Here is an 18,457-nt window from a genome sequence, read left to right on the forward strand (position 1 = left end):
TTAGGTGTGGTCAGTTTTTCTTTACGATCTTCGATCTTTGCACATTGCCATTTATACAGTCAGATTCACAAAACCACTGAATATCAGAGCTGGAGAACTTAGAAATCTTCTGTCTAAACCCCTCATTTTATAGATCAATCAACTATTCAATCAAGAAGTATTTATTTGTAAACTCAGGACTTAGCACAGTGCTTGGCACACTGGAAGTACTTAATAGTTTTTTTTAATTTATTCAAATGATGAAACAATACCAGAGGGTCTGAGTGATTTTCCCAAGGTTACTTTGCTAATGAGTAGCAGAGCCAAGGTTAGAACCTGGACCTTTTCACTCCCAGGTCTTTTTAATTTAGCCCAATGGCATTTCCTACTATATTTCACCACATAATCATCACACCCTGTGGGGATTTTTCAGTCCAAAAATTGGTTTATAATATTTCATCCCATAATTGTCACATGGTATAATCTGGTTCCACATGCCGCTTAAAAGGTAAAACAGAGCACCAGTGGCATATGGATACACATTTATCTCTTACACATTGTGAGCCTGTAAGCCTAGAATTCTCAGCACACATGCATTGTCAGTATATTTCCTGAAGCCAACTTGTGTGGTTTGTTTAGAGAGCTGCAGTACTAATGGTATTGTCGTTCAACCCAAAGAAGAGCTGTAGGCAAGCAAAGCTGCCATGAGTAAGTCACATGACATAGTAAGACTTGCATCTTCCCACTCTAGCTAAACTGTATAGTTCCTCTGCCAATGATATAGTTTAGTAATAAATGATTTTTAAGTAATACTAGCACAGTTTTTTTAAAAAGATTCACATAATGATTGCATACCACTTTTTTGCAAAAAGTAAAAAAAAAATTGTCCTAAAATCTATGACAATTATACAGTGAAATACAGTATTGTCTTTAGCTTGAAGAAGTCCATAAAACAAACTGCCTGAGGTGAATATCTCATCGCCTCTTTGTGTACACAAGGAAATCATGACAGCATTGTCAAGTTAGTGTCTCAGTGTTTTACGGCAATTTAATGGCAAACTGGGGAAGAGGAGTTTATAAGACATGTAGTGCAATAGTTGGAAGGGAATGGAGAACTGGAAATACCCATCTTTTTCCTTATTCTGTCACTGTTCTTCTTTAACTTATTACTTAACTTCCTGTGTTTCACCTTCTGAATCATTATCAACAAAATAGTGATGTCCTTCCTTCCTCCTTCCTCTAAAAGTGTTGAAATAACATTTTCATGTTTATTTCACTCCAAGAGGGATTATATATGATCTCTTTATTTGATGACACAGTACACTGTTCCTCTTACTTAGTTCATGTGTTCAACCTGTTGTTTGGAGAAAATTTGCTATAATAATTATATTGTTAATTTTTTAAAAAGAAAAACAAAGATTCTCAAGAATTCTTTCTCTTGATTACTGTATATAGACAGAAGATTGTCTTATAAGCATATAATTAAACCCAATGGTTACCATTTGGGTGTGTAATTATAGTTGAACAGTGTGAGCATCAGCCTTGTTTGATGTTGTGTCCATATGAAATTGCCTTTTATTTCCTGTTTGTGTTGACTGTTTGCAAAGTGTGACACTGTCTGATATTTAACTGTACTGAGCAGGTAGAATTGTTAAGCATTGCATTGTGTCGAGCCCTTGAGAGACTGGCGTGAAAAGATCCTGCCTACCTGGCACTACTACAAACAAACCTGATCTCTCTGCCTGGTGCAGTTTCCTCTCTGTCTCCTCTGGTGTGACAGCAGTTGAGGCTGTGTCACAGGGTGCTTGACAGCATTCCTTCAATCCACCTTCCCGGTAGCTGCTATGTTTCAGCTTACCGTCTCTTTGGGTATCCTGCAGTCTTCCCTTCTCTATTCATATTCGGTCCAACAGTGTTCCTGGAGGAGCAGGCATTGCTTCATGCTGCTAGTCTGGCAGTTTTCCAGGACTTCACAGCTGATTGGCTCAGTTGGTTGGTGAGCTGTTCTATCGTGGTCAAGATTATGAGTTTAAACCCTAAAAGGGTAAATTAGTTTCCTCTAGGAAAAAAAAAATGTTCCATGGCCTCCGACTTCATCCCTTACCCTGGCTAATTATTTAGTAAATGTAGATGCTTGTTGAACCCATCACAATAGCACTTAGATGTGAAGATGTGAAAACATTAATATAATCAATATATACAGTGGTGGAAAATACTCAAATTTTGGGAAATAGCATTAGATCAGTAGCAGTTTCTCTGTCAATATAATGGATCTTAAGATTTAAGGAAAGAAATAAATTGTTCCAGGCACTGTGCTAAGTGCTTTACAAATATTATCTCATTTGATCTTTCCAACTACTCTGGGAGCTGGGTGCTATTATATTATTATCCCGATTTTACAGTTGAAGTGACTTATCCACAGTCACAGAGCTAGTTAGTTTCTGAGACTGGCTTTGAACTCTGGATTTCCTCATTCCAGGTCCAGTGCTGTATCCATTGTACCATGTAGCTGCCTCATTTAAAGCTGGAAAGGGCTTTAAAGAACCGTACAGTGTTCATCTCACAAATGAGAGAAGGCCAAGCCTCAGAGAGGTCGAGATCTGTGTGACTTCCATAAAGTCCCAGAGACAGCAAAGCCAAGATTAAACCCAAGTCTTTGGATACCAAATCTAGTTAGCTATCTTTTCACAGCACCAGAAGCAAAGGGAGAGTACATAAATATCACAAAATGGAGATACATAAATTTTTTTATGTTTATTATAAGTAATCACATAAAATCAAGGGTATATATGAATAGAAAAGGTGAACTGATTATGTAACTGAAATGGGGAATAAGAGACAGACAGCCCTAGTGCTGTGCTGGTACCCACTCTAAATGAAAAGGATCAATGCATTTGGTAGATACTCTATAGAGAATCCACAGAAAGAAGTCAGTAAGAATCACATACAATGTAAAGGCATGGAGAAGTTTTTACCTGCTCAGTGGAAGTATCAGTACTGATGAGAACTGATATCCATGAAAGTAGGAAGGTAGATTGGCAACTTGCTCACCTATTATTTAATGTAGCATCTTGCATACCATACGTGCTTGATAATCACTTGTTGGTAAGGATAAAATTAGAAATATCATATTCCAAGGAAAAGGGGGGAAGGAGGTATGTAAGGGGAAATTTAGTAAAACAAAGGCAGATATCAATAAAATATATTTTAAAAAGAAATACTTTGTTAAATAATATTGGAAATCAAGTGTTCCCATGAGGGCAAGGGACAACGGTTTCCATATGTTTGATATGAATTCATTTTTATTTAATTTTGCTTTGTATTTAATTTTTTTTAAAGAGAAGAAAATAACTTGACAACTATATTGAATAAAAATGAAAAGCTGTTTTTATATTCTTGAAATTTAAAAAAGACTCCTATGGCCAACCTGAAAATATTATTCCTTTTTAGAAAAATTATTTGTCATTTCAATGTGTTTATACACACACACACACACACACACACACACACACATTAGTGGCTTGGGTTACAATTGAGTTGAAATGCACTTCAGGGTGACAACTAAGTTAAAAATCCTGAATGATTTTAATGGAAATATTGGCACATACTAAATAGTATAGCTATGGAAATTGTAAGGCAAAACAAAATCTCAGGTGAATTATGGGTAATGTCTACACTGGGAATAGTTTAGGGGCTTTGGGTAGAGGGAGGGCCTGAAAAGCATTCTCTTTTGGTAAAAGTTTGCTTCCTTTAGGTCCCGATATAAAAGGCTTAGAGAAACAGCAAAGCTTCTGGGAACTTGATGTGGGACCATAATTCTTATCCCTCCAGCTGCCACTGGCCTCACTGCCTAACCTTGGCCAAACCTCATGGCCACTCTAAAGCTCAGCGTTTGCATCTCTACAATAGGTTCCCAAATGCCCAGGGTTTCCACCTCCCCAGACATGAGAATGAATGAGACAACACTCGGAGAACTTGGACAACAGAAGCATTCCTTGCTACTCTCTAAACATGCTGGGATAATAGCAAAGCACTTTATAATCACTACACTGGATGTCTCAGGAGTCTTGATGCAGTTTTAAGCTTCAACACCTTAAAATTAGTTGAGGTGATGAGGATAGTTGGACTTGCCAATTTTAAACTTTAAGAGCTTTTAACTGTACTAAAACTTTTGGGACTCCCCAAAAACATGTTTAATCTGGGCACTCAATACTTATCTATGCATGCTGATACCACAGTAAAATCACTGCCATCTAATAATAGTTAGCATTTATATAGCTCCTTAAGGTTTGCAAAGTTTTACCCATGTTAACTCATTTGATCCTCACAACAAGTCTGTGAGGTAGGCTCTTATTATCTTCATTTTACAGATAAGAAAACTGAGACAGAGAGAAGTTCAGTGACTTGCTGAGGGTCACACAGCTAGTAAGTATCTGAGGCAAGACTTCTTGACTCCAAGTCCCATGCTCTATCCACGCCAGCGCCTAGCAGCCTGTAAATCTTTGGCTAGCAGCTTGAAGACCTCTGAATGGAGGCAGTTGGTCACAAAATCTCTCTTACCTACTTGGCAAGCAATTGTAACCGGAAGCTCATAACCTGAACAGGCTTCACAAGGAGAGTAGGACTCCTTGGGAAGAACTTGGGGAATAGAGGTGGGTTTCAGCTCAGACCCTCTCTCTACTTCTCTGTTCTCCCAGCTTCTTGAATTTGTTATTGCCCTTGACTTTCCGAAAGAAAACTTTATACAGAATAAGAAATGATAATGTACCACCGTTGATCCTAAAGAAGGTCCTATGAGCCTACAGTTTCTTTTCCTTTATATTCTCCTGTGAGAAGTGATTTCAGGAATTTGCTTGAAGTATTGCTCACTCTACTAATCACAAATTGAAACTCTGTTTATCTATCTATCTATCTATCTATCTAGCAGCAGCAAAGTTACCTGGCTTAAATATTTTAAATAGTAGGTGTCCACCACCCCATTGGTGGACTGATCCCCTTTGAAAATTGGTCGGGGAGTGCTTGAGAAGCTGCCACTCCGTTGTACAGAGATGGAGACAGGGGTGGGGTGGGGAATGCTCCCGCCCCACAAGGTTGCTTCCTCCTCCATCTACAGAACCCAGAGCCTCAGGGTCACGGGCTGAATATATCCTTGCTCTTAAATGCCTGGGGTAGAGCAGGTGAGGCTGTGGGGTTGGAGTGAGGAGTGATTTGCCTGTGACGTTGTGGTTTATAACAACCTTAAAGTAGGAGGTTGAGTGTGTGTGTGTGTGTGTGTGTGTGTGTGAGTGTGAGCGTGTACGTGTGTGAGAGCCCAAGGAGGAGCTGCTGTGCTGTTGCTGCAGCGAGAACAGTCAGGGTATCCAAAACAGGCAGCAGAGGGACAAGAGAGAAGAGAGAGGAAGGGGGGGGAGGGAGAGAGAGAGAGAGAGAGAGAGAGAGAGAGAGAGAGAGAGAGAGAGAGAGAGAGAGAGAGAGAGAGAGAGAGAGAGAGAGAGAGAGAGAGAGAAGAGAGAGAGAGAGAGAGAGAGAGAGACGGAGAGGAGAGAGAAGAAAAGAGGGAGGAGAGACAGAGAGAGAGAGAGAGAGAGAGAGAGAGAGAGAGAGAGAGAGAGAGAGAGAGACGGAGAGACAAGAGAAGGAAGAGAAAAGGAGAGAGGAGATAGAAACACAAAACACGCAAGAAGCCCCCACACTCACACTTCTATAAGAAGGAGTGGTTGTGTTGAAAATAGGGAAAGGAGAGGGACTCCTGCTGCAGCCGGCTCCAGGATGTAGGCAATCAGCTGAAGAGCTCCTGCAGGCAGACGGGCTCATCATGAAGAAACACTCAGCCAGGGTAGCCCCTCTCAGCGCTTGCAACAGTCCGGTCCTTACTCTAACCAAAGTGGAAGGTAATGCATGTATACCACTGCCCTGTGGGGGGAGGGGAGGAGGGAAGAGTTCAGGGAGATGGAAATCCTCAAGCCGTCCGCAGACGTTTAGGGGAGTCTCTAATGAGGAGACACTATATCTCATTCAGCCAGACCTGGCCCACCGTGGCCTGAGCCATGCCTTCCTTGGGTCCCTTAGGAGCAGGTGGGTGGCTAGGGCTGGGCATGTAAAATCCGCTCCATTGACGGAGACCCAAGTCTGCAGTGCAATGCGTGGTACCGTGTGGGGTGGATCAGTTGGCACCTGCTGCTGCTGTTGCTGCTGCCGCCCCAAGGCTCCCCCGCACTGAGACTTCAAGAGCGGCTGAATTTGCTGCAGTGATTTTGAAGGAGTATTGGCCTCTGGGGTGCAGGCTAAGCTGCAGTTACTTGACTTTCTACCGGAATTACCTTTAGTTCAGAGCTAGCCCATCTGGCTCTATCTCGTTGCCAATGTTCTTACCCCTAGCCTACTAGAAGCTGACCTGCCCCCATCTGCCTCGGGCCACCTGCCTGCCAGATAGTAGGTAATCCTGGAGACAACTTTCCACCTTAAATTGTCATTAAGTTTGAAATATCCATACCGTGGCAGGGCAGGAAGGTATTTGGGGTTGTGGTGACAGAGGTACTGCAGTGGAATCAGATGGTTGGGAATTTTTGCCTACTCTGGTGTCATTCCCAACAGATGCTAAACTCTGCAGGAATGGGCAAGGCAATGAGCGTAATTGGCTTCTCTCCAAGATGGATTTTATTTGGCATCTCTGTGGCCCCTTTCTCTGAAGTCACAGAGACGAGCTCTTCTTCTGAACCCCCCAGACCTCCTCAGCGTCCTTCATGTGCATCGGGCTGATGGGAGACCCTTTGTTTCATGACATGGTCAGCAATGTTGGCCTTCATGTATGGAATGCAGTAGTTACTCACAGCATGGGCATGTGTACAAGAAGGAGGAGAGGCAGGAAGAAGCAAGGAAAGCATCCTCTGAATCCCTGAAGAGTTTTGTCTCATTCAGATTCCTCTCTAATCTTGCTTAAGTGAGGGGAGAAATTGCCTTCGTGTGGAGGAGAAGGGCAGGACTAACTGTGGTTAAGTAATGGTTTGGTTTCTTTAACTCCTTACACTCTATGGTCTTACAAGAAAACGGGCTATCTTCTACAAGACACAATTATAATTAGCGCTTTATGGATCAGAACTCATTCACATGGGAAGGTTGTCTTGTATCGTCTTCCTTCTCTATCCTGTAAGCAACAATGCAGTTTTTGTCCCTGTACTAATAGACACCAATCACCAGCACCATTTGCACAGAGATTTCTCTCACCCTTTGCCATCTACTCCAGGCAGACTTGCATCATGTAGGCAGGCCTAAAGAGAAAATCTCCATTTAGAAACTTCAGTACTCCTAGTATCTGCAAACCACTAGCCAAGAAGCTAGTAAATTCTTCCCCAAACCACAACTCCCTCCAAGGAGCCTTGAAAATTGATTTGGAAAAAATGTTTCCTGAGTCAGGTTCAGGTTTAACAGATGCAAAGAAAGTTGCTATAGGTCCCCAACAAAAACTTGGGACAACATTCAGAAGGAATCACAGTCTTTTTTTAAAATTTTGTTAATTTATTTTGATTTATCAACAATCACTTTCATATGCTTCTGAGTTTAAAAATTTTCTTCCCCTTCCTCCCCACCCCCCTCCCCAAGACAGCCCACAATCTCATATAGGCTATACATTTACAGGAATCATAGTCTTAAAGATGAAAGGGACATTAGAGGTGATCCAGTTCAATGTGTACTTGAACAGAAATTCTGCTCTACAATATCCCTGACAAGTGATCATCAAACCTATGCTTAAATAATTCCAGTGAAGGGGAATCTGGTATTTTTCAAGGCATCCTAATCTACTTTTTGATAACTCTAATTGTTAGGAAGTTTTTCCTTACATTAAGCTTAAGTCTGCTTTTCTTCAAGTTCTATCCATTTACTGCTAATTCTTCCCTCTGGGGTCAAAGAGAAATAATCTGATTCCTCTTCCATGTGACAGCAGTTAGAATACTTTTCAATTTTTTTTTCAGAAAAGCTACCCTGACCCATCTGAGTCTCATCTTCAGTCTAAACACCTCTAGTTCCTCCAAATGATCCCCATGTTTGTTGAGTTGAATTGAATTGTATATGGTCTATAGTCCCCTCACCAGCCTGATGGTCTTCTTCTGAATATGTTCCAGCTTGTCAATACCTTTCTTTATTCTGTTGCTGCCCAAGATCTAAAATAGTCCATTAAGATTGTGTAGGAAAGGGGGCAGCTAGGTGGTGCAGTGGATAGAGCACTGGCCCTGAAGTCGGGAGGACCTGAGTTCAAATCTGGCCTCAGACCAGACATTTGACACTTACTAGCTGTGTGACCCTGGGCAAGTCACTTAACCCCAATTGCGTAAAAAAAAAAAAGATTGTGTAGGATGACCACAAATTCTAATTAACCCAATTCTCAATCCGCCCCAACCCCTTCTTCCTATGTCTATGGATCACTGCCACTGGTGAGGACAAACAATTTTATTTCCAAAGTATGTCTGTATTATGGCAGGAAAGTAGGGAGTTCCCTCTCTGGGCAATGTTGGGCAATGAAGTTATATAACCCACAATATGGATACACCACTTTCTAATCACTCAGCCAAGAAGGGCGCCTACGTGCTCCCGATCCCCATTACCATATGCTTCAGCTGTTTCTCTTCTCTCTGCCTGTCTTACCCACCTGGCTTTCCAAACCAGTCATAGGACTGCCATGAACTCCCAAGAACTCCTTAGATTGTTTAATATGTATTCACTGAATTTATGATAATTGAGTTTTTACAGACAACCCAGTCATCTAACCATCTCCCAAACCCAGTGGAAAACAAGTGCTCCCCATTAGCTCACCTGTGACATCAAGCACCTGAGTGTTGCTCATGTGTAATGGAAGCCCCCTTCCTATTCCTGGTAATTTTCTGCCCTTGAGAAACTGATTTTTCCTGCCTGCATAAAGAGCAAGTGACTACGTGAATAAGGAAAGGAGTGAGCTGCTATGTCCGTGTGCCAATGCAATTTAGGTATTATCTATGAAGGGATAGCTGTTATTGTGACTTGCGAGGAGCAATGCATTTTAATCTGAGTCCACCCTACTAGGCTGTAAGCTTCATGATGGCAGAGATTCCATTAGTAAATGAGGCTTTATTAAGTACTACTATGTGTCAAACACTATGCTGAGTACTTAGGATACAAATACAAAATACAGTCCATGCCCCCAGGGATTTTCTATTTTTGTAATGATGGAAGGCTAAAAATAAATGGCAATGATGGCTACAGAATGGACTTTGGGCCTGAGGAGAAGAGTTGATGAGTGGTGCCATAGGTAAGTTAATTATCATGTCCGTTCCAGAAACAATGGTAGCATCAATTTGATGACCATTCCCAGAGCAAGAAGTAGACAAACAAAAGATATGTAGGTGGTAATAGAACACGTGATAAGATGTCTAAGACAGAAGTTGCTCTGCACACAATAGTGCTTGATAAACGTTTGTTGAATTGAACTGAATTAAAATTATATATGGCAGTAATCCTGCCCTAAGTGGAAGAGTTTAGGATTGCCCAAAACTGGTGGCAAACCTCCTTTTCCTCACCCCACTCCACGTAAAGAATATGTATCAAATATGCTCTGCAAGGCCAGCACTAGGTAAAGCTATGAAGTAAGTGAAGCTTGACTTTTATTACCCTTTTCCTACTCCCCACCCAACCCCCACCATTCTCAGGTACCCAAAGCCTTTTTCATCTATCACCATCTGCCCCTCAGAATCTGTCCTCAGAAAAAATCTGTTGTCAGTCACTTAGACCTAAGTGTAAATTAAACAGTTCATTACCTCTCACAGATCACTTTATTAAAGAAATTTAAAGTATCTGTGAATAAATAAAAAAGGTAGTAGGGGAGAGGGGCTTCCCAAACTCCTGAAATTATGCCCAGTAAGGAACCCTCTACTTTGCCCCATATAGGAATTGCAGCTTTGGTAAGGCAATATAGCTTAATGAAATGGCCCATAAACTGAAATCCATGAGCTTATATCATATGTATATATGTGTGTGTGTGTGTGTGTGTGTGTGTATATGTGTGTATATATATGTATATATGTATGTATATATATGTGTGTGTACATATATGTATGCACACAATAATTTATATATATAAATTATATGAAATATATACAATGTAGTATATATAAAGCAATTATGGTGAAATAAGTTATATATACATATATGTTATATACATATGCATGTATGTAAACATAATAGTTTTATATATACATATGTGTATATATATGTATATATATAACTATTTCAATTGAATTGGTTTGCTTTATAATCTTATATATTTTGCTTTTGAATTTAAAAGCGTGATTCAGAGAAGGGGTTCCTAGGTTTCATCAGATTACCATCAAAGGGGTCCATAACCTAAACAAGGTTAAGAACCCCTATCTTAGCAAGTAGAGTGCTGACTTTGGAATCAGAAAGACCTGGCTTTGAATTTCACTTCTGACACTTCTTAGCTGTGTTACTAATGGTAATTGACTTAACCTCTTCCAATCTTCAGTTTCTTAATTTGTAAAATGAGGGATAATAATACCTGGAGGTTCTACCTCACAAGGTTGCTGTGATGTTCAAATGAGATAGCGTATACATCATACTTTCCAGATTTTAGGATACTAAATGTCAATTATTGATATTATTCACCTGCTCTAATGTTTAGATCCATATAAGGCCTGAGGTTATGAAATGTGGCCTCCTCTCCCCCACTTTGTGAACAGGTGCTTCAAATCCTGAGACAGGCTGGGAATGAGGCTGGACATGGAGTTGTTAAACAGGCCTGAGCTGAGCAGTGTGGCCGTAGATGTGCTGTGCGACAAGCCCTTGAGTGGTGAGTGAGGTACCAATAATGGAGTTGCTGCCATTGGGAAACACTCTGAAGCTCTTCCTTATTAGGACTGGAATTTAAGAATACCTTGAAGGATCAAGCTGTGTCAACTGACAGAGTGCATTTTTTTTAATCCAAAGGTCAAAGAAAAGACATAGATTGGAAATTATTATTTTCAAAGAAGAATTATAATGAAATTCATGTGTCAATTGATGTGCCTGGTCCTTCAAGTGTTAATGAATTCAAATGTTTATGTAACAGACCTGCTGATGGCTCAGGGGACTGGGGACCCTCTCCCACTAAAGTGCCCCATAGCTGAGCTACCATGCAGACCAGGTTCAGTCTTGGGGGAAGCTAATCCCATAAAGAGAGGAGTCAGATTCTTCCTTATTGTTTCTGACTCATCATACCCCAACCCCAGAACAGAACTATGGAGACAATCACTTAAACAAGGTGTAGGTTTGGCTTATGTCTATGGTCTCTCCAAAATGGATTAGAAAGGTACTTATCATACAAAGAAGGTTTGGTATGGGTCTGCTATTTATTCCCTCCACAACAACAGAAATAGTTAAAACCCAAAAGATTCAAAAACATGTATTGACAAAGACTTAAAACATGAAAAGGTAACCCATAAGTTCTATTACACTCTTCTGGGAAGTCAGCACTGAAAACAAAAATGTGTACAGCTGAATAGCCATTTCACCTTCCCCTCAACCCTGCCACTCTCTGAAAAACTCCCTTAAGACTCATGTCTTCGTACATACCATTTCATGATTTGAGCCCATCCTCTTACCCATAATGATGAAAAGAAATACAAGACAGAAGAGACATCCCAAACCTTGACATTCAGCCTTGTGCCCACCTAGCCTATGCATGTGTTCAGTGCCAAATGCAAACAGTTGCCATTGCTACTGGGGGGTTCAGGAGAGTCACCTTTCCTCAAGGACAGGAAACTCCAGAAATAATTTCAAGTCACACATTCAGAAGATGGGAAGAAGAAAGCAAAAGTAGAAGTCATCTCTCCCTTTTAAGCCTATGAGTAGGTGACTAGTTTTGGTTTAATAGTGAATCTTCTTTGATGAAGCTCCTCTTCCCCTATATCCAGTCATGGGAACTAAAGAGTGCTTCATCACCCTGCAATCCATTAGTTCTAAGTACATGTATCCCTGAAAGTGAAGGAGGGGTTATAAATTTAGTATTACTCATCCCCTATGGGTTTCTTCTACCCCCAACATATTTCTTTCTAAATAATCTTTACATAGCAATGTCTAGATTTCTGTTATATCTCCCATTGTAGTTAAGAAACCTATAGCCCAGCAAGAATCCCACATGGGAACTGATTTCTTGAATCATATTTCAATCTCTATCTGTTTTTACCAAATTCTGTTTGATATTCTGAGATAACATAAGTAAGGTATCAATTTGGGCTAAATGTGTTTCTTGCACATACAGAATACTGTCTAGGGGCAGCTGGTGAGTGCAATGGATAGAACACTGGGCCTGAAGACACTTACTGATTGTGACACTAGGCAAGTCACTTATCATCTCTCAGCTTCAGTTTCCTCAACTGTAGAATGGGGATAATAGCAGCATCTACCTCCCAGGTTTGTGGTGAAGATCAAGTGAGACAATATTTATAAAGCACTTAGCACATAGTAGGTGCTTAATAAATACTCAAATATTTCCTTCCTTTCTTCCCTTTAGTGTGAAAGAGGTCCAATCCTCTTTCCTCATAGAAGACCAGGACCCATTTCTCAATGTTTCAAGCCTATTAGAAGGAAAAGGGGGGAAGCATCCTATTTATTTTGTCCCTATGATAAACTCGGTGCCCTGACTCTTTCTTTTGGCATTTCATGTTGAGTTTGGCTTTAGTTCTATTTTTTGAAATAATTTGTATTTTGTGTACCTGTTTTGGAAGCAGTGAATCATTTTGTTTTGCCTTGGATGCTTGATGCTAGGTAGTCCCCACATTGTAGTGTTTCTGTTTGGATGAGAGACAAGGCTACAGTGAGGAAATGCAGCTTACACAGACTATTTATTAGACCGTGCAATGAGTCTCCCAGTGTGCATCATGAAGTTACCATCATGTGGACCATAGGAAACCAGATTTAGAAAAGAAATCCTCATTCACTTTAAACAGTGGGTCATTAGAGTGTAGCCCCAAATGAATCAAAGGAGAAAGGATGAGGTGATTGTTGTTGTACCTCACCACTGGCTTCTAAGTCTGGGAATGTTCTGTGATCCTGAGACTGGCAGGGAAGAAAGTTTTTACAAAACCAGTAGGTACCTAGATTATCAATATTTAAAATCTCTCATTCATATTAAGTCAAACAAAATACAAATAATAAGGGAATATGGTGTAGTGAATACAGAACTGGCCTCCTAATCGGGAATACCCAGACTCAAGCACGTCCCATCACTCACACACATTGGCTATTGAACTCTGGGCAAATCCTCATTAGAGAGGCAACTCTCTAAGGCTGTAAGTTGCAGGAACCAATTTGCATGGGGAGTTCCAAAAAGGGGGAGGGAATAAGCATTCATACAGTTGCTACTAGATGCCAGGCACTGTGCTAAGCACTTTTTACAAATACCTCGTTTGAGCCTCACAACAACCATACAAGGTCAGTGCTGCTATTATCCTCATGTCATAGTTAAGGAAAGTGAGGTTAAGTGACCTGCCCAGTGCCACACAACTAGTACATGTCTGCAGCTGGATTTGAACGCAGGACTTCCTGACTCCAGGGGCATCACTCCATCCACAATGCTAGCTGCCTTCCTACCAATATGATCTCAAATCTGATACTCCTCCCCCAAGCCCCGCTAAAGTTCATTCCTGTGTTAAGAAGCAATAACTGTAGGGGGCAGCTAGGTGGCACAGTGGATAGAGCACCAGCCCTGAAGTCAGGAGGACCTGAGTTCAAATGTGGTCTCAGACCAAACACTGTTTAACCCTGGGCAAGTCACTTCACCCAAATTGAAAAGAGAGAGAGAGAGAGAGAGAGAGAGAGAGAGAGAGAGAGAGAGAGAGAGAGAGAGAGAGAGAGAGAGAGAGAGAGAGAGAGAGAGAGAGAGAGAGAGAGAGAGAGAGAGAGAAGCAATAACTGTAGACAATAAAAGTGACATCAGACATTTTCATGAAAGGGTTGTCCTTTAGTTCAAGGCTGTAAATGCTTTTGCAAGGTCTATTGCTATTTACAACTGCTTCTCAGACTCCTCGTGAAGTTTTTGCTCCAGCCAGATTGCTTCATCTCAGCTCCAAGCAGCCAAGTGAGGGCACTCTGTCTGCTATTGTTGCTGTCATGGATGTATCCTGTCTTGGTGGACCTGGCTACTTTTCCTTCCCGTGTTATCAGGAGAGTCAGTCCCACTTGCTGTGACCTCTGAGTTGGCAATCTCCCATGAAGTATGATTTTAAATAAGAATAGGACTTGGACCCATAAATTTCATTGGCATCAGCATGGAGCACATCTGAGTGTGAAAACTTTCTCTACCAATGCAAACTGGTACCTTCACTGCAAATTAGTCATACTTGCAACTTAGTTGCCTAGGCACACCACAAATATGTATCAGAGACACGACTGAAACCCAGCCCTGAGGCTCTCATTCACTGTGATGCCTCTTGTAATAAATTTAGAACCATTACTTATAGACCCCTCAAGCCCAAAATGTCTCCCCCTCTGACTTGCTGCCAAACTTTGAGTTCCTACTATTAGGTTCATTCCTTAAGTACATGGAGTGGAATGTAATAATATCTAACTAATGAAAAAGAATACCAGGAAAAGAGGCAGAGAACAGAAAAATCTCCATGTGTATTGACTTGCCAAGTTGAGGATTTCATATCATCTTAAATTTGAAATCATTTTTGGATGAGCATAGGAAAAGATCCTCAAAGAGAAGACCCAGTCCTGGGTTATGAAGAAACAGAGTAGGATTTTTTTTCTTTGCCATCTTTGCCAAAATTTGTTTGCCTAATTAGAACCTGTTGCTCTACATCAGAGAGCAGGATGGTGATGTAATGGGATACAGGACAGAAAAGTTTTTATAATAAAAATAGCTAACATTTATATACTTCCTACTATGTGTCAGGCACTGTACTAAGTTCTTTACAATTATTTCATTTGATCCTCATAATAATCCAGCAGGGTATGTGCTCTTTTTGTCCTTATTTTATAGTTCAGAAAACTGAGGCAAGCAGAGGTTAAGTGATTTGCCCAGGATCATACAGCTAGTAAGTATCTGAGGCTGAACTATAATTCAGATTGAAGACTCAGGTATTCCTGACTGCAGACCCTGTGCTACATCTGCTATTCCACCTAATTGCCTACAGCGAGGGAGAAGGAATTGGGGAAGATTAAGTATGTGGGCCTCTACTCAAACCCATGTCTGATGCTATATTAGACCCATGCCATGGGTCACTTGAACAGCAATGGGGAAGAATAAGAGCATTAGACACTTGAAATATTTGACATTTAAATCCTTTCACAACCAGACCCCAACCTACCTTTCCAGTTTTATTATATGATATTTCCCTTCCTGTATTCTGCAGTCTAACCAAACTGGCATTTCTCCCATCCCTTGTACTTTTTGAGCAAGCCTGTCCCTCCTCATAATTGGAATTTATTTCCCTCCTCACTCCTCTTCCTCTCGGAATCCCTAATTTCTTTCCAAGCACAACTCAAGCACCATTCTACATGAGGATTTCCCTGATTACCATCTGTTGCTCCTACCACCCCTTGTCAAAAATCTTATATTTATGCATTTATTTTGTATATCCTAAGCTATGTGTGTGTTGTCTCTCCCAATAGAATATAAATTCCTTGAAGATGAGAACTGTTTGGGGTTTTTTTTGTTTCTTTGCTTGTTTTGGTCTTTGTATTCCCAACACCTAGCTCAGTGCCCTGGGAGGGGCTCAGTAAATGTATTTTGATTGATCCAAATGAATACGTAGAAAGAAGATCAAAGGCAGGAAGATACTAGCAACAACCTTTTCTTACTAAACAGTTTTGTTTGTGACTTGCCCTGGTTAAGGATGGTTTATACTGAAAGTAAACTTGCCACTAACTCTGTAAGAAATGAAGTGCAAGTTGGCAGTCTATAAAATGACGTTTGCTATACGATATAAAAGCCACCCCCCTTTTAAGAAAAAAACTCAATACATCCTTATTGATGCTCAGTCCCCACATCAACTTGAGGCAAGGGATTTGGGGGAGTAAAAATGTGTTTTGAAGTCAGCATTTTTCTTATCAAATGAGGTACTCCTCATTTTACAAATAAAGAAAATGAGGTAGATAGATGTTAATTGACTTGACCAGGGTCATTATTATTTATTCTTCCATCTCTTTTTTCTTTTTTTTTTTTTTTTTGGCTAGGCAATAGGGTTAAGTGACTTGCCCAGGATCACACAGCTAGTAAGTGTTATGCGTCTGAGGTCAGATTTGAACTCAGGTCCTCCTGAATCCAGGTGGTGCTCTATCCACTGTGCCACCTAGCTGCCCCCATCTTTATTCTCAAAGAGGACTAATGACATCAGGAGGGTGATATCTTGACTTATCCATTGATTGGATTTAAGAGGCAGAGCTACACAAAATCACCAGCCTTGCTCTCTCCTCCACAGTCATCAAAGTCCAGTGGCAAGACAAAAGTCAATGGTGGCCTGGGATTCCATGGGTGACCTTGGCTTTTCTAAATTAAGGTCTTTCCCATGAATCAGTTTGTCTGAGGCAATGCCATACTGGAAGGGACTTGATAAGAATGGAGACAAAAGATGACCTAATTTACCATCACAAAAATATCATTCTGGGAGAAGAAGATGCTCAAAGTTTCTGGCCAGAACCAAAAACAATTGTTATTCACAGAACTAATAAATATCTGAGGCAAATTTTGAGCTCAGGTCTTCCTGACTCCAGATCCAACAGTGTATATACTGTGCCACCTCCATAGATTTTGAGTTCAGTGGTAACTTAGAAGTCATTGAGTCTAGCCCCATTATTTTACAGATGAGGGAACAAGTTCTGAGATGTTGAGTGACTTACTGAGACTCACGCAGCTACTAAGTGTCTGAGGCAGGATTTGAATTCAAGGATACGTCGTAAGTCTCCTTCCATCAGTTATCATTTTGTCTTATTCTCTTCCTAGCTTCTTTTCCTCAGATCATTTGCTCTAGTTCTAACTGGAGTGCCTACCCACTTTGAACAGAAGACCACTGAGCAGTAGCTAGCAGCTGGCGTGTTATTGTGGGGTATGATCCTTTCTGCTTTGTGAAAAGGTCCTGGTTAGGGCATGTGTATCCTGAGAAAAATGACCAGGCACACAACCCCTTCAGAAAATTATTGTTTGCAAGAATGGGGAAGCTTCCAGAAAGCTGCTGTCCTTATAGGAAGTCCTTGTAGGCTCTTCCTCTTCTGTATGCCTCCTCTTGTAAATGCATCCCAAAATACCCAAACCCCTTTGGGTTTCCAGACTCTGATCAACAGGTCAGATCTTCAAGCCAATTCTGGCTTTGAAACTTAACCTAGGGAATGGAGACTCTATGTGTGCAGAGCAAGCAAGTTCAAAACAAATCTCTTTAATTTAAAAGTAAAATATATTACTCAGTTCAGGGATCAAGATGCAGTAATCAACTCTTTCCCTTAGGATATGATCCCCTGACTCTTTCAGCATTATATAAAGTTTAATCCACAACCATTCAGTTTTTCATGGGCCAATAATCCTTCTCTTTCAGCATGTACTACACAAAAGTTGACTTAATCTTGGTGAACAAAAGCATGCTATTTGAACATCTGGAAGTCATTCAGGTATCCCCTGAGAGATTAAAAAAGAAGAAAGAAAGAGCAATATAAAAATGGCTTTTTGCTGATGCAGTGTATCCCAGCAGATTTTACCCAGGCTTCTAGAGCCAGAATTTTGAATTCTAATTCTAGCTTAAAACCTGGCTCACTGAGGAACCTCAGGAAAACCTTGGTGGCCTCCATGCAAAAGGAAGTCAAGTATCTGTCTCAACCTTTGGAGGCCTGTTCTGCTGAGACCTCACCAGGGACCCAGAGAACTTCATAAATAGGAAATGATTTTATCATGTAATATGCTAATAAGCAGCTTCCCTTTTTCTTCCTACCTCTACTTGATACCTTAGAGACTCACTTTACAACAAAAGCATCTCTAGTACATGCAACTTTACCCAAGCCTACACACACACACACACACACACACACACACACAAATCAAACACCTAGAAAGAAATCTGTAGCTCATCTAATTCCACCTCCTCTCTTTAAAGATGAGGAAACTGAGGCTCAAAAGAGTAAGATGAGCAAAATCTGTGATAAGCCCAATACAGTGGTCTAGCCCAACTATTATCACCTTACTCAGCACCAAAATACATTATACATACACACATATATATATCTTTACATGTATGTGTGTGTGTGTGTGTGTGTGTGTGTGTATATATATATTAAAACAATCCATGGTATCTCATTTCTTTCTCATAGCCAAGACTGATTTTTGGAAACCCTCTTCCAAATGGAAAAAGAAGTCAAATTCCATTCAAATCTAAAATGTAGCTCTTCCTTCTCTTTAACAATTGGAGTTTCAGACTAAAATGTTTGTTTGGGGCCATAGCCCAGGCACGTGGAAGTTCTCCAACAG

General features: G+C 40.7%; 1 protein-coding gene across 1 annotated transcript in view; it reads left to right on the forward strand.

Moving 5' to 3' along the window:
- The first annotated feature begins 5,089 nt into the window (after nucleotides 1-5,089).
- SLC35F3 (solute carrier family 35 member F3) overlaps nucleotides 5,090-18,457 on the forward strand; it is a 159,177-nt gene continuing 145,809 nt past the window's right edge. Inside the window, exon 1 of the mRNA XM_021000486.2 lies at nucleotides 5,090-5,870. Within this exon, the coding sequence (XP_020856145.1) occupies nucleotides 5,795-5,870 (76 nt within the window). The 5' untranslated portion in view covers nucleotides 5,090-5,794. The remainder of the gene's footprint in view (nucleotides 5,871-18,457) is intronic.

This window comes from Phascolarctos cinereus, unplaced genomic scaffold (genome assembly GCF_003287225.1).
Source record: "Phascolarctos cinereus isolate Bilbo 61053 unplaced genomic scaffold, phaCin_HiC Scaffold_5;HRSCAF=322, whole genome shotgun sequence".
In the NCBI taxonomy this organism is placed as follows: Eukaryota; Metazoa; Chordata; class Mammalia; order Diprotodontia; family Phascolarctidae; genus Phascolarctos; species Phascolarctos cinereus.